The sequence below is a fragment of the Rhinopithecus roxellana genome, chromosome 11 (genome assembly GCF_007565055.1).
Source record: "Rhinopithecus roxellana isolate Shanxi Qingling chromosome 11, ASM756505v1, whole genome shotgun sequence".
Lineage (NCBI taxonomy): Eukaryota > Metazoa > Chordata > Mammalia > Primates > Cercopithecidae > Rhinopithecus > Rhinopithecus roxellana.
The window spans coordinates 127,365,817-127,389,018 of NC_044559.1; the positions used below are offsets into that span (position 1 = coordinate 127,365,817).

At 34.5% G+C, this 23,202-nt stretch overlaps 2 protein-coding genes across 2 annotated transcripts in view; one reads left to right on the forward strand and one right to left on the reverse strand.

Annotated features, from left to right (window-relative positions):
• Positions 1 to 1,651: 1,651 nt before the first annotated feature.
• Positions 1,652 to 23,202, reverse strand: part of LOC104659358 (ankyrin repeat domain-containing protein 30A-like) — a 51,792-nt gene continuing 30,241 nt past the window's right edge. The window contains exons 6-10 of the mRNA XM_030940050.1: positions 22,254 to 23,167; positions 20,077 to 20,260; positions 18,070 to 18,181; positions 6,086 to 6,305; positions 1,652 to 1,719 (exon numbers count right to left, since the gene is read on the reverse strand). Of these exons, the coding sequence (XP_030795910.1) occupies positions 22,298 to 23,167 (870 nt within the window). The 3' untranslated portion in view covers positions 1,652 to 1,719; positions 6,086 to 6,305; positions 18,070 to 18,181; positions 20,077 to 20,260; positions 22,254 to 22,297. The remainder of the gene's footprint in view (positions 1,720 to 6,085; positions 6,306 to 18,069; positions 18,182 to 20,076; positions 20,261 to 22,253; positions 23,168 to 23,202) is intronic.
• Positions 21,078 to 21,658, forward strand: LOC115900282 (small nuclear ribonucleoprotein G). Its single transcript, XM_030940051.1, has one exon. The coding sequence runs from the start codon at positions 21,137 to 21,139 to the stop codon at positions 21,365 to 21,367; it is 231 nt and encodes a 76-aa protein (XP_030795911.1). The 5' UTR covers positions 21,078 to 21,136; the 3' UTR covers positions 21,368 to 21,658.

A 23,202-nucleotide genomic window follows, 5' to 3' on the forward strand; every position in this document is an offset into this window, starting at 1 on the left:
TAGTGTTAAGGCTAAATTTCATGTGTTGGTAACAGATGCAAGAAAAGGCAAATGACATCAACATAGAGAACACTGGGTTTGACATCCAGCACAACTTCAACCACATGCAACAAAAATGATGTATTATAATTGGTTTCTTTATAGTTAAAAAAAAAAAGCTGCATAAGAGAACTTCAAATTAACAATATTCCAAAATATTACAACATTGCAAATAAAAAAGACAAATTCAGTATCAATGCTATTTTAACATATTTTATGTTAGATTTAGATATTTTAACACTTAAATTTCTAGAATTACAGCCAAAAATATCTAAATGTCTTCCTGTTTGCAATGCTCCCTCCAAAAACCCACCTTTTGTGTTATTTTAGATAATCTGTACCACCTCCTCTCATAGTATTATTAGATGTTCTCCTAGTAGAAATAATCAAATTTTAGCAACTCTAGTAGGCACCTTCTTTCTGTGTCTCTAATAATTTTGTAAACAACAATTACACAAGAACTTTTTCAGGTCATTCTGCAGAAGTTATGAAAACATGTCACTGAATCTTCACAGAATTATTAAGTCTAACATAATTTGGCAAATCACTTGCCCTCAAAGAAACCCTGTACTCCTTGGAACTACTAATGAAGTTTAAAATGAACTGTCTTTCAACATATCTGGAAATACTAAAAATAAATAGCACTTTGCCCCCTAAAAACTAAGAGAAAATATTTTCTCAAAAATCTTTGCTCACACTGCATCTGTATTTATACATGTTTTCATTATCTTGTAAAATAATACATGAGCTGATTATTCTGGAAAATAAGATAAGAAAATTTCATATGTGCATCATGTTAACACTTCACAGTAGTATTTAACATTCTTCCTCTTTTTGTACCCAGAAGTGCAGTTTCATGACCCTGAAGACCTTAGACCCTGATCATATCACTCTTTTTAGAAAAATAAAACTAAGCTATCAAAATAATTAAAAACTCAGCTAGCTAGGATCATCTAATTTATGTATTAAAACAATCATTTAATTATTCCCCTCTATTTGGCAGCAAGGCTGTCTGAGAAAGCTTAGATTTGCTCCTCTACAAATTTTAGAATACGAAGCCAGGTAAAGAAAAAACATTTCACTTAACATAAGCATACACTACTTTTCAATGCATTAAGGAGATTATGAAATCACCATCAAAACTATAAGCCAAAGTGCAGTGATTGAAATGAATATTTTAGTGACAGCGATAAACAATGAAAACTAGTTGCTACCTACTTATTTTAGTTCCAAAAAGTGTGTGTGTGTGTGTTTTTTTTTTTTTTTTTTTTGGTTATTTATTTATTTATTTATTTATTTATTTATTTATTTAACAGGGGCTATGTTGCCCAGGCTGCAGAGCATTGGCTATTCATAGTTGTGATTATGATACACTACAGCCTTGAAAGCTTGGGCTCAAGTGATTCTTTTGCCTACTCAGCCTCCTAAGTAGCTAGGATGACTGCACACAGTTTTAAAATTTCCCCCCAGTCAAAAGATGGATTAGATAGATAGATAGATAGATAGATAGATAGATAGATAGATAACAATGCTTCAATTTATACATCTTGTCATTGCTGGCATCATTTTGGGATCTCCAGAAATGGATTCTTAATATGAGTATAATCACCTGGTTGGATTGAAAGATGTCTGTTGCATCATCAGGGTAGATGGGAACCCTGTGTAGCTTTACATGGAATGCTGGGTAGAAAGAAGATAATGGTTTATGTGTGGTTGTAGTTGCTATTAAAAGACTCAGTATCATTGCCATATGAGTCATTGATAATTCAATGATACTCTGGGGACAGCGCACAGCTGAAGACCAACAGGGGAAGTAGCGGGAGCCGGTGCAGACGCGAACGACTCTGTCTGACAGCTTTGGGGAGAGCCGCGGATCTCCCAACGCGGAGGTTGAGATCTGAGAACGGACAGACTGCCTGCTCAGGTGTGTCTCTGACCCCTGAGTAGCCTAGCTGGGAGAAATCCCCCACTAGGGGCAGTCTGACACCCCACACCTCACAGGGTGGAGTACACCCCTGAGAGGACACTTCCAAAGGAAGAATCAGACAGGTACACTCGCTGTTCAGCAATATTCTATCTTCGGCAACCTCTGCTGCTGATACCCAGGCAAACAGGGTCTGGAGTGGACCTCAAGCAATCTCCAACAGACCAACAGAGAGTCCTTCTGACTGTCAGAAGGAAAACTATCAAACAGGAAGGACACCTATACCAAAACCCCATCAGTTCGTCACCACCATCAAAGACCAGAGACAGATAAAACCACAAAGATGGGGAAGAAGCAGGGCAGAAAAGCTGGAAATTCAAAAAATAAGAGCGCATCTCCCCCTGCAAAGGAGCGCAGCCCATCACCAGCAACGGATCAAAGCTGGTCAGAGAATGACTTGGACGAGAGGAGAGAAGAAGGCTTCAGTCCATCAAACTTATCAGAGCTAAAGGAGGAATTACGTACCCAGCGCAAAGAAACTAAAAATCTTGAAAAAAGAGTGGAAGAATTGACAGCTAGACTCATTAATGCAGAGAAGATCATAAACGAAATGACAGAGATGAAAACCATGACACGAGAAATACGTGACAAATGCACAAGCTTCAGTAACCGACTCGATCAACTGGAAGAAAGAGTATCAGCGATTGAAGATCAAATGAATGAAATGAAGCGAGAAGAGAAACCAAAAGAAAAAAGAAGAAAAAGAAATGAGCAAAGCCTGCAAGAAGTATGGGATTACGTAAAAAGACCAAATCTACGTCTGATTGGGGTGCCTGAAAGTGAGGGGGAAAATGGAACCAAGTTGGAAAACACTCTTCAGGATATCATCCAGGAGAACTTCCCCAACCTAGTAGGGCAGGCCAACATTCAAATTCAGGAAATACAGAGAACGCCACAAAGATACTCCTCCAGAAGAGCAACTCCAAGACACATAATTGCCAGATTCACCAAAGTTGAAATGAAGGAAAAAATCTTAAGGGCAGCCAGAGAGAAAGGTCGGGTCACCCACAAAGGGAAGCCCATCAGACTAACAGCAGATCTCTCGGCAGAAACTCTACAAGCCAGAAGAGAGTGGGGGCCAATATTCAACGTTCTTAAAGAAAAGAATTTTAAACCCAGAATTTCATATCCAGCCAAACTAAGTTTCATAAGTGAAGGAGAAATAAAATCCTTTACAGATAAGCAAATGCTTAGAGATTTTGTCACCACCAGGCCTGCCTTACAAGAGACCCTGAAGGAAGCCCTAAACATGGAAAGGAACAACCGGTACCAGCCATCGCAAAAACTTGGCAAAATGTAAAGACCATCGAGGCTAGGAAGAAACCGCATCAACTAACGAGCAAAATAACCAGTTAATATCATAATGGCAGGATCAAGTTCACACATAACAATATTAACCTTAAATGTTAATGGACTAAATGCTCCAATTAAAAGACACAGACTGGCAAACTGGATAAAGAGTCAAGACCCATCAGTCTGCTGTATTCAGGAGACCCATCTCACATGCAGAGACATACATAGGCTCAAAATAAAGGGATGGAGGAAGATCTACCAAGCAAATGGAGAACAAAAAAAAGCAGGGGTTGCAATCCTAGTCTCTGATAAAACAGACTTTAAACCATCAAAGATCAAAAGAGACAAAGAAGGCCATTACATAATGGTAAAGGGATCAATTCAACAGGAAGAGCTAACTCTCCTAAATATATATGCACCCAATACAGGAGCACCCAGATTCATAAAGCAAGTCCTTAGAGACTTACAAAGAGACTTAGACTCCCATACAATAATAATGGGGGACTTCAACACTCCGCTGTCAACATTAGACAGATCAACGAGACAGAAAGTTAACAAGGATATCCAGGAATTGAACTCATCTCTGCACCAAGCGGACCTAATAGACATCTATAGAACTCTCCACCCCAAATCAACAGAATATACATTCTTCTCAGCACCACATCGCACTTATTCCAAAATTGACCACATAATTGGAAGTAAAGTACTCCTCAGCAAATGTAAAAGAACAGAAATTATAACAAACTGTCTCTCAGACCACAGTGCAATCAAACTAGAACTCAGGACTAAGAAACTCAATCAAAACCGCTCAACTACATGGAAACTGAACAACCTGCTCCTGAATGACTACTGGGTACATAACGAAATGAAAGCGGAAATAAAGATGTTCTTTGAAACCAATGAGAACAAAGATACAACATACCAGAATCTCTGGGACACATTTAAAGCAGTGTGTAGAGGGAAATTTATAGCACTAAATGCCCACAAGAGAAAGCAGGAAAGATCTAAAATTGATAATTCAATGATAGACAGACATAAGTGAACATCATTTTAAAAATTCAAAGAGTTGATTGATTTATCTATTTGTAAGCTATTGTCAAATTGCACAGCAATAGACGCTTTACAAAAACCGAGAGAAGAAGTCATGTAGATATAGTGGCAATTAAAGATCCAGTCTTGTGTAAAAAAAAAAATGTTAAGACTTTTAACTTAAAAACAAAACAAAAATGAATCCTTCAAGTGTTCTACGTTTATTTACTTCATAAATGTATTTATTTTTGATTACTTTAAATAATGAACATGCACAGGTGATTAAGTGTTTGGATGTCAAACATTCACCTCTGATTAGGGGTGCACAATTTGAGATGGTACAGGAAAACAATAAAAATGTTATGTTCTGCACAGCAAAAGAAACTACCATCAGAGTGAACAGGCAACCTCCAGAATGGGAGAAAATTTTTGCAATCTACTCATCTGACAAAGGGCTAATATCCAGAACCTACAAAGAACTCAAACAAATTTACAAGAAAAAAACAAACAACCCCATCAAAAAGTGGGCAAAGGATATGAACAGACACTTCTCAAAAGAAGACATGCATATGGCCAACAGACACATGAAAAAATGCTCATCATCACTGGCCATCAGAGAAATGCAAATCAAAACCAAAATGAGATATTATCTCACACCAATTAGAATGGCAATCATTAAAAAGTCAGGAAACAACAGGTGTTGGAGAGGTTATGGAAAAATAGGAACACTTTTACACTGTTGGTGGGATTGTAAACTAGTTCAACCATTATGGAAAACAGTATGGCGATTCCTCAAGGATCTAGAACTAGAAGTACCATATGACGCAGCCATCCCATTGCTGGGTATATACCCAAAGGATTATAAATCATGCTGCTATAAAGACACATGCATACGTATGTTTATTGCGGCACTATTCACAATAGCAAAAACTTGGAATCAACCCAAATGTCCATCAGTGACAGACTGGATTAAGAAAATGTGGCACATATACACCATGGAATACTATGCAGCCATAAAAAAGGATGAGTTTGTGTCCTTTGTAGGGACATGGATGCAGCTGGAAACCATCATTCTCAGCAAACTATCGCAAGAACAGAAAACCAAACACCACATGTTCTCACTCATAGGTGGGAGCTGAACAATGAGATCACTTGGACGTGGGAAGGGGAACATCACACAGCAGGGCCTATCATGGGGGGGGGGGGGATTGCATTGGGAGTTATACCTTATGTAAATGACGAGTTGATGGGTGCTGACGAGTTGATGGGTGCAGCACACCAACATGGCACAAGTATACATATGTAACAAACCTGCACATTATGCACATGTACTCCAGAACTTAAAGTATAATAATAATAATAATAATAATAATAATGTTATGAACTATAGCCAAACTCAAAACAATCAGAAAATAAGCCAAAACATCTCAAACTATATATTTAGTTACTAGGAAATAATATTCACTTTCTAAGATATAACTTAAATGAAACTTTTAAAACAATTCAAAATGTGTTACTTAAGTTTATTGAATGAAGTTAACAAATGGGTATTTCATTAAAATGCGAGCTCCAGGGACTTTAAGGAAACTGTAAAATTTCTGTTTTCTTTCTTTGTTAACACAGGTAATGTTGACCATTATTTAACACACGTAAGTCAATTAGCTCAGTATTTCACCTACTTAAAAACAAGAATTGCATCAGAAATCTGAAAACCAAAGGAAGAAAGATAATATGACTAACCTTGAACACGTAGTTTCTCATACTGTTATTTTATGTCTATAGGCTTCAGGAAGAAATCATAAATTTTTCTTCTAAAGTTTTCTGTTGACACAAACTGTTGTTAGGATTTCCAACACAAGGTGACTCTAGGACTGGCCTCGTAGCATGAGTTGTGAACAAAGATCTGGTCTGTTGTTTCTCCACAAGTTTCTTACTGGTCTCTGCTTATCTCTCATGAGTTCTATGAAGATTGCAAAAGAAAAAATGCTTAGTATTTTATTATTTCCTACATAATTAGAAAAGGACTTGCATTTACAAATAAAGCCTCCAAGAAATATGGGACTATGTGAAAAGACACAATCTACACCTGATTGGTGTACCTGAAAGTGACAGGGAGAATGGAACCAAGTTGTAAAACACTCTTCAGGATATCATCCAGGAGAACTTCCCCAACCTAGCAAGGCAGGCCAACATTCAAATTCAGGAAATACACAGAATGCCACAACAATACTCCTCAAGAAGAGCAACTCCAAGGCATATAATTGTCAGATTCACCAAAGCTGAAATGAAGGAAAAAATGTTAAGGAAAGCCAGAGAGAAAGGTTGGGTTACCCACAAAGGGAAATTCATCAGACTAACAGCAGATCTCTCGGCAGAAACTCTACAAGCCAGAATAGAGTGGGAGCCAATATTCAACATTCTTAAAGAAAAGAATTTTCAACCCAGAATTTAAGATCCAGATAAACTAAGCTTCCTAAGTGATGGAGAAACAAAATACTTCACAGACAAACAATGCTGAGAGATTTTGTCACCACCAGGCCTGCCTTACAAGAGCTCCTGAATGAAGCACTGAACATGGAAATGAACAATTGGTATCAGCCGCTGCAAAAACATGCCAAATTGTAAAGACCATTGATACTACCAAGAAACTGTATCAACTAATGAGCAAAATAACCAGCTAACATCATAATGATGGGATCAAATTCACACATAGCGACATTAACTTTAAATGTAAGTGGGCTAAATGGTCCAATTAAAAGACACAGACTGGCAAATTGGATAAACAATCATGACCCATCAGTGTGCTGTATTCAGGAGACCCATCTCACATGCAGAGACACACACAAGCTCAAAATAAAGGGAGGAAGGAAGACATACCAAGCAAATGAAAAACAAAAACAAAAACAAAAAAACAAAACAAAAAAAAAAAAAAACAAGGGTTGCAATACTAGCCTCTGATAAAACAGACTTTAAACCATCAAAGATCAAAAGAGACAAAGAAGGCCATTACATAATGGTAAACGGATCAATGCATCAAGAAGAGCTAACTATCCTAAATATATATGTACCCAATACAGGAGCACCCAGATTCATAAAGCAAGTCCTTAGAGACCTACAAAGAGACTTAGACTCCCACACAATAATAATGGGAGACTTTAACACCCCACTGTCAACATTAGACAGATCAACGAGACAGAAAGTTAACAAGGATATTCAGGAATGGAATTCAGCTCTGAACCAAGCAAACGAATAGACATCTACAGAACTCTCCACCCCAAATCAACAGAATATACATCCTTCTCAGCACCACATCACACTTATTCCAAAACTGACCACATAGTTGGAAGTAAAGCATTCCTCACCAAATGTACAGGAACAGAAATTATAGCAAACTGTCTCTCAGACCACAGGGCAATCAAACTAGAACTCTGGTTTAAGAAATTCACTCAAAACTGCTCAACTACATGGAAATTGAACAACCTGCTCCTGAATGACTACTGGGTACATAACGAAATGAAAGCAGAAATAAAGTTGTTCTTTGAAACCAATGAGAACAAAGATACAGCATACCAGAATCTCTGGGACACATTTAAAGCAGTATGTAGAGGGAAATTTATAGCACTAAATGCCCACAAAAGCAAGCAGGAAAAGATCTAAAACTGACACCCTAACATCACAATTAAAAGAACTAGAGAAGCAAGAGCAAACACATTCAAAAACTAGCAGAAGGCAAGAAATAACTAAGATCAGAGCAGACCTGAAGGAGATAGAGACACAAGAAACCCTTCAAAAAAAAATCAATTAGTCCAGGAGCTGGTTTTTTGAAAAGATCAGTAAAATTGATAGACCACTAGCAAGACTAATAAACAAGAAAAGAGAGAAGAATCAAAAAGATGCAATAAAAAATGATAAAGGGGATATCACCACCGATCCCACAGAAAAACAAACTACCATCAGAGAATACTATAAACACCTCTACACAAATAAACTAGAAAATCTAGAAGAAATGGATAAATTCCTGGACACATATACCCTCCCAAGACTAAACCAGGGAGAAGTTGAATCCCTGATTAGACCAATAACAGGTTCTGAAATTGAGACAATTAATAGGCTATCAACCAAAAAAGGCCAGGACCACATGGATTCACAGCCAAATTCTACCAAAGGTACAAAGAGGAGCTGGTTATATTCCTTCTGAAACCATTCCAATCAACAGAAAAAGAGAGAATCCTCCCTAACTCACTTTATGAGGCCAGCATCATCCCGATACCAAAGCCTGGCAGAAACACAACAAAAAAAGATAATTTTAGACCAATAGCCCTGATGAACATCAATGCAAAAGTCTTCAATAACATACTGGCAAACCAAATCCAGAAGCACATCTAAAAGCTTATCCACCATGATCAAGTGGGCTTCATCCCTGGGATACAAGGTTGGTTCAACATACACAAATCAATAAACGTAATCCAGCATATAAACAGAACCAAAGACAAAAGCCACATGATTATCTCAATAGATGCAGAAAAGGCCTTGGACAAAATTCAGTGGCCCTTCATGCTAAAAACTCTCAATAAATTTGGTAATGATGGAACATATCTCAAAATAATAAGAGCTATTTATGACAAACCCACTGCCAATATCATAATGAATGGGCAAAAACTGGAAGCATTCCCCTTGAAAACTGGCACAAGACAGGGATGCCCTCTCTCACCACTCCTATTCAACATAGTTTTGGAAGTTCTGGCTAGGGCAATCAGGCAAGAGAAAGAAATCAAGGGTATTCAATTAGGAAAAGAGGAAGTCAAATTGTCCCTGTTTGCAGATGACATGATTGTATATTTAGAAAACCCCATCCTCTCACCCCAAAATCTCCTTAAGCTGATAAGCAACTTCAGCAAAGTCTCAGGATACAAAACCAATGTGCAAAAATCACAAGCATTCTTATACACCAATAACAGACAAACAGAAAGTCAAATCATGAGTGAACTCCCATTCACATTTGCTTCAAAGAGAATAAAACACCTAGGAATCCAACTTACAAGGTATGTGAAGGACTTCTTCAAGGATAACTACAAACCACTGATCAATGAAATAAAAGAGGACACAAACAAATGGAAGAACATACCATGCTCATGGATAGGAAGAATCAATATTGTGAAAATGGTCATACTGTCCAAGGTAATTTATAGATTCAATACCATCCCCATTAAGTTACCAATGAGTTTCTTCACAGGATTGGAAAAAACTACTTTAAAATTCATATGGAACCAAAAAAGAGCCAGCATTGCCAAGACAATCCTAAGCCAAAACAACAAAGCTGGAGGCATCATGCTACCTGACATCAAACTATACTACAAGGCTGCAGTAACCAAAACAGCATGGTACTGGTACCAAAACAGAGATGTAGACCAATGGAACAGAACAGAGCCCTCAGAAATAATACCACACATCTACAGCCATCTGATCTTTGACAAACCTGAGAGAAACAAGAAATGGGGAAAGGATTCCCTATTTAATAAATGGTGCTGGGAAAATTGGCTAGCCATAAGTAGAAAGCTGAAACTGGATCCTTTCCTTACCCCTTATACGAAGATTAATTCAAGATGGATTAGAGACTTAAATGTTAGACCTAATACCATAAAAACCCTAGAAGAAAATCTAGGTAGTACCATTCAGGACATAGGCATGGGCAAGGACTTCATGTCTAAAACACCAAAAGCAACGGCAGCAAAAGCAAAAATTGACAAATGGGATCTAATTAAAATAAAGAGCTTTTGCACAGCAAAAGAAACTACCATCAGAGTGAACAGGCAACCTACAGAATGGGAGAAAATTTTTGCAACCTACTCATCTGACAAAGGGCTAATATCCAGAATCTACAAAGAACTCAAACAAATATACAAGAAAAAAACAAACAACCCCATCAAAAAGTGGGCAAAGGATATGAACAGACATTTCTCAAAAGAAGATATTCATACAGCCAACAGACACATGAAAAAATGCTCATCATCACTCGCCATCAGAGAAATGCAAATCAAAACCACAATGAGATACCATCTCACACCAGTTTGAATGGCAATCATTAAGAAGTCAGGAAACAACAGGTGTTGGAGAGGATGTGGAGAAATAGGAACACTTTTACACTGTTGGTGGGATTGTAAACTAGTTCAGCCATTATGGAAAACAGTACGGCAATTCCTCAAGGATCTAGAACTAGATGTACCATATGACCCAGCCATCCCACTACTGGGTATATACCCAAAGGATTATAAATTATTCTACTACAAAGACACATGCACACGTATGTTTATTGCAGCACTATTCACAATAGCAAAGACTTGGAATCAACCCAAATGTCCATCTGTGACAGACTGGATTAAGAAAATGTGGCACATATACACCATGGAATACTATGCAGCCATAAAAAAGGATGAGTTTGCATCCTTTGTAGGGACATGGATGCAGCTGGAAACCATCATTCTTAGCAAACTATCACAAGAAGAGAAAACCAAACACCCCATGTTCTCACTCATAAGTGGGAACTGAACAATGAGATCACTTGGACTCGGGAAGGGGAACATCACACACTGGGGCCTATCATGGGGAGGGGGGAGGAGGGAGGGATTGCATTGGGGAGTTATACATGATATAAATGATGAATTGATGGGTGCTGACGAGTTGATGGGTGCAGCACACCAACATGGCATAAGTATACATATGTAACAAACCTGCACGTTATGCACATGTACCCTAGAACTTAAAGTATAATTAAAAATAAATAAATAAAAGCTTTAGATTTCTATTCTAAGCCATTACTTTATAAATTGTTCATTAAAGAACATGAACGCACAAAACAAAAATAAACTTTTTTTTGATTTGAAAAAAAAATATGTGTTTATTAAATCACTTTAAAGATTTTTAAAAATTATCCCTCAAAGATATTTTTAAGCATTTGCTTTCACCTTTCTTGTACATTTTCACTCATTATTTGGGATCAATTAAGCATTTGGCACTGAGAAATTCCAACAACTCATAGGGGAGACAAAGATAGCTGAGTGGGAGATCAAAAAAACTAAAACAGGTTCAAAGACAATTAGCTACTAACATTGTGACCAAGGCATCGGAGGTGGGGCCTGTGCCTTCTGTCTTCCACACACACCCTCAGGCCAACCAAGGTGCTATTTTTAACCATTTTGTGAATTATACATCCCTTAATCTCGGTATTATTAATTCTCCATTTCACAGGGATGTTTTTATAAAGAATGAAAAGACTATACAGGGTAGTTTTTCTCAGGGTGCTGTCTAATGATAATACCAAAGATCACTATCAAAGAAAGTTATTTTACCAAGTGCCAGAAAGTGAAACGTAGTATTAATTGTACTTGACCATTTTGATCTCAATTTTAATCTTCCAAACAATAGTTAAACATATTACTCTTCTAGTTGGGGCTATGCTGAAAAACCATTTAATGACAATACTACTGTCTGAATTAAATGCTTCAAAAATACTTAGTTGACAGGCTAGTAGATCAGGTTGACTAGATGTGAATCTAAAGGGCATAAAAAAGCCATACTAAACCAACAAATGAGGAAGAGACATAAACTCTCTTGGACAAACATTTTAAAGGTCAGTTCATTCACTAACATCATGTTTCCATAATTATATTATCTAGTGAACTTTCACTTCCCACTGATGTCGTGAACCTGTCTCACTAAAAATTAAACTTCTGAGCCAAATTAACGAGCTTAATTAATTTTCTGTAATTATATTTTGACTGACTTGTTTAGTTATTTGACAACAAATCTCTAAATTTTAATTCCTCTAAATAGAAGTGTTTATATTTTTTTGAATTCTGTTTTATTAAAGTCTTCTACAAGTTTTCATTTTGGAGAGTTCAGATTACAGATCTTTATCAACTCCATCTTATTTATTGAAACAATATCATGCTCTCTTAAGTACTATAGATTTTCTTGAGTTTCTCCTTGTGTCTAAACAAATTAAAAGTACAGTAACAATTTAATTGTACATTAAAAATAACTAAGAGTATAATTAATTTTTTATAATACACAGAAGAAAAGCTTGAGGTGATGAATACCCCATTTACCCTAATGTGATTATTATGCATCTCATGCCTATATTAAAATATTTCATGTAATCCATATATATATATAGAGACACACACACACACACACACACACACACACACAACCCTATTATGTACCCACAAAAATTAAAAAGAAAAAGAAAACAAATTAAAAACATACATTTTAAAGTAACTATAAGCTGGATAATTATTGTATATTTGTTTCCTTTTAAGTCAGTAATTCAGAAAGCAATTTTAAATATGTGAAAAAGAAGCTGAAGCTTGAAATACTTATCAGCAATATTTACTAAATTGATACTGGCTAATATCTTGATGGGAGGATGAGTTCTGGTGTTCTCTGGTACTGTAGGATGATACAGTTAACTACAATTTATAGTACGCTTCCAAAAAGCTAGAAGAGAGTATTGGAAATATTCCCAACAGAAATAAATAATAAATGTTTGAAGTGTTGAATATACTAGTTAGCCTGACTTGAGCATTACACATTGTATACATATATAGAGGAGATTTCACTGTTACTCTATATCCCATAAACATGTATGTAAATGTCAACTAAAAATATTTTTAAAAATCATCTCATTAAAAAAAAATATGGGCCAAACTTAGTGACTTACTGTTAATGAATAGAATCTAGCCTGACCATCCTCTCTCAAAACAGGGGAAGGAGGTACCAAGGGCAAGCAGTTTGAGATAGAGAGCCTTTTCTAAGTGAATGTTGCAAATTTCATGGTGTAACTTTTACCACATTCCATTTATTCAAAGCAAGTTCCATTTATGAATGTCTAGAAACTCCAATGTAGGTGATCTGGCTGCCTGCCACAGCCAACATTCCAGGCAGTGGCTAGCATTAACAACAAGACAGGTAGCTGAGCAAACCTTCAGATGACTGTAGTTTCCCAGTCTTTGAGCTGTCCCCAGAGAAGTTAAGAGGAACACTGACAAGCTGTCCTGGCCAAGCTTTTCCCAAATGGCAGATTAATAAAACAAACACTGTTGTTTTAACCCATTAAATTGTGGGAGATTTTTAGCAAATGATAAAACAAAAATTTGATTTAAAAAATGACAATAGCAAATGCAACTTACACAGTAGAAATTAGTCACCTTTAAAGTATGATCTAATAAAGGTTGATATCAATTTATTCACGATAAAGAACGCTAATGAGAAGCAGTAGAAAATTAGAAGACAGACAGACATAAGAGCTACTGAGGAGAAAGATTTTCTAAAATTCCCTTTAATTAAAAATTCTTATTACTAGGCAAGTGTGCTTCTATAGAATTTCCCCTCAAGTTAGGAGATCAGTAAGACTGGGAAGCAAAGAGGCAAGTTTTGAAGTGCAAAAGCTGGAGAATTAACAATATTTGTTTTAACAATCAAAATCAGACATTATCTGATTTCATGGAAGTAAAATCTTTAAAAAGCTAAGCAGCATTGAGTATTTATTAATCAATCTGGCATTCAATATTCATTTTCCTTTCCTCAATGAGAAAATAAAGAGAACATTACAGAATTGTTTTTAATCATCTCAAAAGTAAAATAAATATAGTGGGTTTTGATTGTTAATAAATTAAACAATTTCTCCTTCACTATACTTCAAGTTTGTCTATGTGAAGAAGTTAAGACCATTTTTATCTTTATGTTGTACCAAAATGCTTCTTCATATCATACAAAAAAATTAGCTCTGACATTTTGAAATTCAGACAACTAATTTCACTATTATTTGTCTCTAACAAATTGCCTGAACATAAACTGACATTTTAGTGCTACACCTCTGAAACTTTTTCTTTGAATAGGATAAAGTATTTATTCTAAAAAATATGTATGAAGCTATAAAATATAGCTGTGCATCTTGATCTGTTTAAGCGGAGAGAGGTAGTTGCAGAGAATTGTGATTTCTGAGAATGCTGGAACTGTACCAAGAAAAGATCATCCCAGGTGTTATACATAAGAATCAGGTGCCAGGTCAAGAGGATCTTCCTGTGAGCTGCAAGATGATGAATTAGCTCAATTTCCAATGAGAAAAGCTTACAGCCTGGACTGACTCTTCTCCTCCCAGGATGGATAACATCTACAGATGATTGTAAAATTACAATGAGTTAATGAGTTAATAAAACATAATATACAAAATAGTAGACTGTCAAAAGATGATGTGACCAAGATTTGATGGAAACAGGACTCAAGAGAGAGGCATTCAATGAGAGTCTAAAGGTTTGAATACAGAAAAAAGGAATGGACTCTTGTCTTTGTAAGCTTGACTTGCCATCATGTCATGGAGTCAGCAATGCATAAGCTGGGCATGGGCTCTTTCAAGAAACAAAAAGTAAAGATGTTTCTCTCTACTGAACTTTTATTATGTATGATAATATACAACTGGTAATATGCAACATGATTGAAAAAGAGTTCTCATATAAGTTGATTTGGTACTGGCATAAGAATAGAGAGATCAATATTTTAGAATTTAGAATCCAAAAATAGACCTGTGCATGTATGGTCAATTGATTTTTAACAAGGATAACAAAATACATGGAAAAAGATAGTATTTTCAACAAGTGGTTCTGGGACAAGTGAATCTCCATATGCAAAAGAATAAAGTTGGAGTCCCACCAAATGCTGTATTTAAAAATTATCTCAAAATAAAAGAGCTAAATTTACGAGCTAAAACTATAAGTTTCTTTAAAGAAAAGACAGGAATAAATCTTTGTGACTACATTTGGCAGTGGCTTCTTAGATATAACAACTCAAAATGTGGATTAACATCAGAATTTAAAACTGCTGTGCTTGAAAATATACTATCAATAAAGTAAAAAGACAAGCCACTGAGTAGGAGAAAATATTTGAAAACTGTATTTCTGATAGAAAACTTGTATCTAGGATATATAAAGAGCACTTACTATTCAGAAAGAAAAATATGACCCAATTAGAAAATGGGGAAAGGATGGAAATAGACATGTCTGCAAAGCAGACATACACATGGCTAAGATGCACATTAAAACATGCTTAAAATTATTAGTCACTAGGAAATGCAAATCAAAACCCCAGAGAGGTGCCACTTCCCACCACTAGGATGGAATCTCTCCTGGTAAAAATGTGGAGAAATTAGAACCCTCATACACTGCTAATGAAAAATGATATAGCTGCTTTGGAAAATGTACCGGCATTTCCTCTAAAAGTTAAACGTAGACTTACCATGTGACTCAGCAATTCCATTCATAAGTATACACCCAAAAGACATGAAAACATATGCAAACACAAAAACTTATACATAAAAGTTCATAGCAGTATTATTAATAATAGGCCAAAATGGAAGCAACCTAAAGATTTATCCACTTATGAGTGGGTAAATAAAATGTTTGATATATCCAGACAATGAAATATACTCAGCAATAAGAAGAAATTGAGTGCCGATACTTGCTACAACAGAGGACCTTGAAAACGTTAAGCTGAGTGAAAGAATCCAGTCACAAAAGGCCACATACTGTGATTTGAACAAGATAAAGCATCCAGAACAGACCAATATATGCAAACAAAGTAGATGGGTGGTTCCCTAGAACTGAGCAAGGAATGGGAAACTGGTGGGTGACAAAGAATGCAGAATATGCAGAATTTCTTTATAGAGTGATGAAAATATTCTAGAATAGATGGTGGTGATGATTGTTTAACTCTGTGAAAGTACTAAAAGTCACTGAATTGTGCACTTTCAAAGAGTGAATTGCATGGCATGTTAATTATATCTCAATAAAATTGTTACCCAGAAAATCAATTTGATACTAGTGACTTGGAGTCGTCATTAGGATTGTGTACTGCTTGCTTTTATATCATTGACCAGGGTTCAAGACATAGAATGAGCAGCTTGCCCATCTTATAGAAAAAGAATATATTAAAAGGCATTCTTTCCATTAGAATCAAGTCCATAAAATTAAAAAAATATCTCTTCCACTGCTCAAAGCACCGACAGATTTTTATTTCCCCAAAGTATGTGGGGACTTTTTTTAGTTCCAAAACTGGTTAAAAAGTACTTTATATGTTAGCTTATTCATCTGAATATCCATTTCAAGTAGACTGGTTTTGAAATCTCCATGGAAATTAAGCTTTCCATTTTAATATTCCTTTAACTTCTTTTCTGTAATTTCTAGAAGCTTCTTATATCTGCAGGAATGTACAAAATGACTAAGTCAAAATGTTTCAGACTAATATTTAATAATTTCTTAAACATGTTCTAACCTACAAAGAAACAAATCAATAAATTATGATCCTCTCTCACTTTTTAATATAACAGTTTGAGAACATTATAACAAAATTTAGCTTTATGTATATAATATGAAGAAAATTTTACAACTTATATGACAAAGGATTGATATTATAATCATATATGGAGATTTTATAAATAAACTATTAATATTTATTTTAGTATTTGGTTGGGCAAAAAGTAATCATGGTTTCTGAACCGTGATTACTTTTGCACCAACATAATATGTTAATATAAAACACTAACCTATTATTAAATATGAGTTTTCACTCAGAGATCAGCATCGAAGGGGAAAAGCATATTTATATATGTATGTTTGCATAAAACACAAAAATACATTTTTGATACCTTTTGACAACTGTCTATAGGAAGAAGAGAACAAACAAACACAAATTATCATGAAGATTATTCACAGTAGAAAAACAGAAAGGAAAGAAAACAGTCTGAGTTGAGGAGGGAAAAGGAAACAGGCATAGTTTTAGAAGAAAGGAAATGAAAAGAAAGATCATGTGAAGACAACGACAGTTGTAGGAAGAGATCTAAAGATCTTTGCTAGCACAGTGCTAACAAAGTGAAAGGGATCCAAAACCATGCAGAAAAAGATAATGAGAGAAAAATATTAATTGGAATCAGAGAACAAATTAAAGTTCTCAGCAAATACAAAAGCAGCCATGTTGGGGGCTTCAAAGGCACTGAGGAAAATTTCATTTTTAATCTGGGTGGCAGAAACACAATTACTCATTTTACTCTTCTCTAGGTCATACATAGTTTGTATTGTAACATATATGTATGTACATATAATACATGTGTATATATGCACATATGTGTGTGTGTGTGTGTGTGTGTGTATCAAAAACAACAGAAGTTTAGTGATATATATGTACCTCACGTATGTACGGGAGGTACCAGTAGAAAATAAGTAAATATCCATAATATATTTTAAAACTAAAAAAAATCAAAGAGACTAAAAGAAAAGTTAATCAAGATGATTTTTGATGGTGTTTAAAAATAACAAAGACAGATTTTTAGATATTAAAGGATAGCAGACATGCACACTACCAAGAGGAAGACTACCAAATACAAACAAAAATATCTTCAGAAGTAAAAATTCACAGTAGATAATGAAGAGTACAATTGACATTATATGCCAAAGGCATTGCCATTATTGTTTTCAAAATCATTAAAGAAAAAGTGTGATATTTAGATATATAAAAAAAGTTTCAGTTTTTGCTGTGACTGAAAAAAATTTAAAATAGAATAATTTCTTTAATTATAAAAATGCAGCTATAGGTCAAATTTGTATCTCAGTTGCAATAAATATATTGAAATTATAGTTAATAAATATTTTTAAAGTTCTAAAATATTGAAATCTTACCCAGTTATTTCTTTTCCTAATTCATTTTTTTCTTTCTTTATTGATCCAAATTATGCTCCAGAGACTGCGTGAAGTCAATGCATTGGTTTAATTTCTCTTTTCTATCTTCAGTCTTTTAAAGAAATTAAAGAAAATTATTATTAAAAATCTAGAGACACTCTTCTTTCCTAAAAATATTTCTTTTGAGTTCATCAGTTATATGTGTGTAAACCATTTTATAACATGCAGTTTATACACTTTATTCCAACAACGACAGATTGAAAAACATAACTTTTTAAAAAACAACCCAAAATGATTTATACTCTCATCAGTATCATTTGTGGAATTTAAACTGCCAAAATTTATTTGGTAAAAAAGTTTTTATGCATAAAATACTAAATGCTAACAATAAGTGAAAAAATAAGTAGTTATATTTATATTTTGGTTTCCAAAGATGCCCTCAAAGCATTGTCATCAATAGTTCACAATATGCCAGGTTTGTTCATTGATATCTACCTAAGACAATTTTTTGAAAGCTCTCATTTGGTCCCCATAACATTTCTGATTCTAACCTAACTTCGGGATGAGGTAACTACGCTCATTCTCTGTAAGTTTTATAGCTTTTTTATTTTTTTTTCTATTAACCATTTTTCTTTAGATAAAGTTTATGTGTTGTCTATGTTTCTTGTTCTCAATACTCTCAACTTATAATGGGTTTATCAAGATGTAACGCCACTGTAAACTGAGAAGACCCTGTACTCTGGGTTGAAAATCCTTATTCTAAAATCTGAAGCTTCAAAAATCTGAAATTTTTTAAATGCAGACATAATTTTTCTCAATAGTCAGAAAAAACATGAGTATTGATTAGAACAATTCTCTATTAGAGTGATTTCTGTTTTGTATTGATTAAAATATATTTCAAATAAAACTTTATTATGTCAATGTCTGAAAAAATAATCAGTAGAATATATTTAATTGTGTTGTAACAACTGGTAAGATAGAATATTTTCAATTTATACAGTAACAGGTAGCATGTATGTCAGATATTGTTCCCTGCTTAGGCAAATTCATAATAAAACATGATTATGTCTCATGAAAAAACAAAGCAATGTACAATTGAAGGTTAAATTGTTCGGCAACAACTAGAAAACACATCCTGAAGCACAAGGTCAATGAGAGTCAGAGCAGCCAGAGAAAGCTTCATGAAAAACATTAGATCATGGTTGCTTAGAACTGGGGAAGGTGAAGAAACATGGAGGTGGGTTGTGGTGATGACTAAGATGTGAAGTTTCTCTTCAGGGTGATGAAAATGTTCTGAAAATTATTGTGGTGATGGTTATACAACTTTGTGAATATATTAAGAGACATTGAGTTGTATAATTTAAATGTGTGAACTGTATGATATGTGAATTTTATCCTAATAAAGTTCCTTTTTAAACATCCAATGGCAGTATCAAGATAATTTCATTTTCTATTTTGAATATACATACTATACATGATCTAAATATATGTTTACACAATATAATTAAAAAGAAACAACAAAAGAATTGCCTAGCCATTCAAATACTGTGTATATTAACCTAAACATTTGCATTTTGGAAAATAGTATCATGTCATTGGCATCCATTCACAAAAGTGGAGCTAAGAAATAAGATAATTTTCTGGAATATTCCATTAAACATTCTTCTCTGATTAAATATGGCTTGCCTCACCATGGCAACATACATCACTGAAAAATACTGTTTATTTGAAGAATAGTCTCTCAACTGGTGGGATAAATGATGTATAATTCTTAACCTTCTTAAGGGTAAATATTATGAGAAAAAATATGTAATTATAAGGAAAACATTGCAGAATGACAGCCACAGTTTTAAAAATAAGCACATTATAAGGATAATAAAATTGTAATAAAACTAATTATAATGAACATATAAAGGAAGTCTTCCCACCGAAATTAGTATTATAAAACAATTTATATTATTTAACCAGCTATACATTCATTGTTGGCATATTACATTTAATACATACTTGATTTTTTATTTGAAATCATTTCTTCAATAAATTCTGTATCTCATCTTTGAGATTAATGTGATAACGTGATGTAGCCTCTATTGACGTCTCAGAGAGGAAGAATGTGATGTAACCTCTAGTGAAGCCTCAGACACACACAGTTTATTGAGATCAGTCAATTTTCTTTTTGTCTCACAATGACCTGACAAGACATGTTTGTTATTGATTTTGTATATCACCTTATCAAATTAACAATATTTACTTTCAAAAACATCCCCAAATATATTGATTCATCTTATTTTCTTCATTTGTACACATTGCTGCTTGTTAGTGAATTTACTTAAGGACACAAGAAGGTATTATCTTCCTGCCAAATTGGTACTGTCATACTACTCAAGAGATTCATCCCACTAGCAATTTGTCCCTTAATGAATCTGTAATGCTTCACAACTTACTGAAGTCCAAAAAAATAAAAAAAAAGGGGGGGGGGCGGGACTAGCGGTGGTAAATTCTACACAGTGGAATTCCTTCCTTCTTCTGTATTAGAAGCACAAATCAACATCAAAGTTCCTCACATATTCAATCAACTGCTGAAATTTTTCCAATAGATTTTTATCTCAGAGTAAAAGTATTTTTATTTCAAAGGCTTTAGAGGCCCTAGGTAACCGGTCTCCACATCCCGCCTGACCTCAGCTGCTATGTTTCTCTCCTCTACTCACTTCTTTTGTACTATACATGAACCCTGCCACCTCTCATGAATTGAAAAATGGGGATCCAATGCAAAGCTAATAAATCACAGATAGCCACAATGATCTTTCTCTGGGACAAAGTTCTATTCACATCTCTGAGCCTTGAAATAGAAATTATGAGCAAATTATTTGTAACAATATTCAAAATAAATTATAAATACCAGCGGGGTGATTAAATCAAATTTGATATTGCTAAAATTCACTATATTTGTCCTAAGGTATTATTTAACAAAACGCAGATGCCTTTAAAAAATTGAGAGGTTGGCGGGAGCCTGAGGGAAGCCGTGCATTCCGTTCCAAGGCGTCTGTGAGCCAGCTGAGTATACGCCATGAGCAAAGCTCACCCTCCCGAGTTGAAAAAATTTATGGACAAGAAGTTATCATTGAAATTAAATGGTGGCAGACATGTCCAAGGAATATTGCGGGGATTTGATCCCTTTATGAACCTTGTGATAGATGAATGTGTGGAGATGGCGACTAGTGGGCAACAAAACAATATTGGAATGGTGGTAATACGAGGAAATAGTATCATCATGTTAGAAGCCTTGGAACGAGTATAAATAATGGCTGTTCAGCAGAGAAACCCATGTCCTCTCTCCATAGGGCCTGTTTTACTATGATGTAAAAATTAGGTCATATACATTTTCATATTAGACTTTTTGTTAAATAAACTTTTGTAATAGTCAAAAATGCCTTCTCAAATGTTCTGAATATAGAATATTAGCTCTCATTCCAATTTTTTCTAACATGAATTTTCCTGGTTGACAATGATTTCAAAGGGTTTTATGCATTAAAGTGGAAAAATCTTATTAAATGTGAAACATGGCAAGGAAAAAAAAAAAAAAAAAAAATTGAGAGGTTATAACAATACATAGTTCGAGATTCAAATATGTTCAGATTAAGTCAAATTGACATAAATGAAAATAAAATTCTACCAACTAAAATATATAAAAAGGTACTAAAAAGTATTATTACAAGATGCAGAAATGTACACTTCAAAATATACTTCAAATACACTTCAATTCCTCTGGAAAATTTAGAATTAACTGTCAAAGTAAATTGCTAAATTGAATCTTAATTTCAAAATACTAATTGCTGATATGGGCATTCCCATTTATCTGCTTCATTGTGGTCATAAAATGTGGCCACAAAGAGACATTAAAACCTTTATTTCAGCAGTATAAACCAATGTCATTAATGTTAATCTATTAAAAATCTTTAACTTAAACTCTTAAAAGTTCATCAGTGACACAATGTCTTTACTCAAAGTAAAACGTCTCTTAGCTTTCACTTTCATTTGGTAGAAATGAGGCATGTTTCTAAGCTGATATAGTAAGTACATTTATCATCTATTTATACATATATATATGCAACTAGATTCAGCATTTAGCCAAGGCCATTTTCTTTCAGGAAGGTTGAAAAGTATTTACATTTTTTGATACTTACTTCTGTTTCTGCTTTCTCTTTTTCACATTGATCTGTACATTCTTTTAAATTGTTACTGTAATTAAATCCTCCTCATTTTTCTCTTTTAGGAGATGATGTTGCATTTTCGTCTCAAGAAACTGAATATTAATTGTTATCTTGCTTTTGTTAGCTTTCTCACATGCATGAACTAATTGCTGTCGAAGCCACATACTTTTGCTTTGTAGTTGAAATAATTTCTGCTTCAGAGACTGCTGCTGTTCAGTGTGTTTGTCCACATTATCTTGTTTGTTTTGATACATGTGTTCAGCTTTCTTCATTTGACACTGTGTTTCACGGCAGTCTCTTTGTGCATGTTCTGAAACCAATGTATTTTCTCTTAGAGCATCTCCTGCATAATTGAGATTAAATTTTAGGTTTTTGGATTTCCTTTGAGCTTCACAAAGTGGTTGATGGAGCATCTCATTGTTACATATTGTATTACGCACATCAACATTCATTTTTCCTTGCAAATGAGCATCTCCTGCACTGTGGAAAGCAAGTTCTTGTTTTTTTCTTGATGTCACACTTTGATCATGGTCTTGCAAAGCAGAAGCCAGTCTAGGATGGTATGATTCAATTTCTGTCTCCAGTATTTCTTTGTCTTGTTTTTCCTTCAATTTAGAAGTCAGCATTGTGTTCTCTGCTATCAGAACTTTAAGCTGCCCACTATACTGAGATGACCTTTTTGTTAATGTTTTCTCTTTCAGTTTTAGGGTCATTTGAAGGTCAGCATTCTTTTCTTGTAAAATCTTAATGTCCTCAAGGTATTTATTTTCCTTCTCCTGGTGTTGATGTTTTAGTGTGTCTATTTCCAGTTTTAGCATGGCAATTTCCTTTTTCAACATGCAATTTTCATAAAAGAGAGCATTGTCATTTTCATGAGGGTGAGAAACCTAAATAAAATAAAATAAACTTTTAGCTAGCACTC

Bases quoted from the DNA above. Each gene is read 5' to 3' on its own strand.
- LOC115900282 (XM_030940051.1), top strand. From the start codon at position 21,137: ATGAGCAAAGCTCACCCTCCCGAGTTGAAAAAATTTATGGACAAGAAG.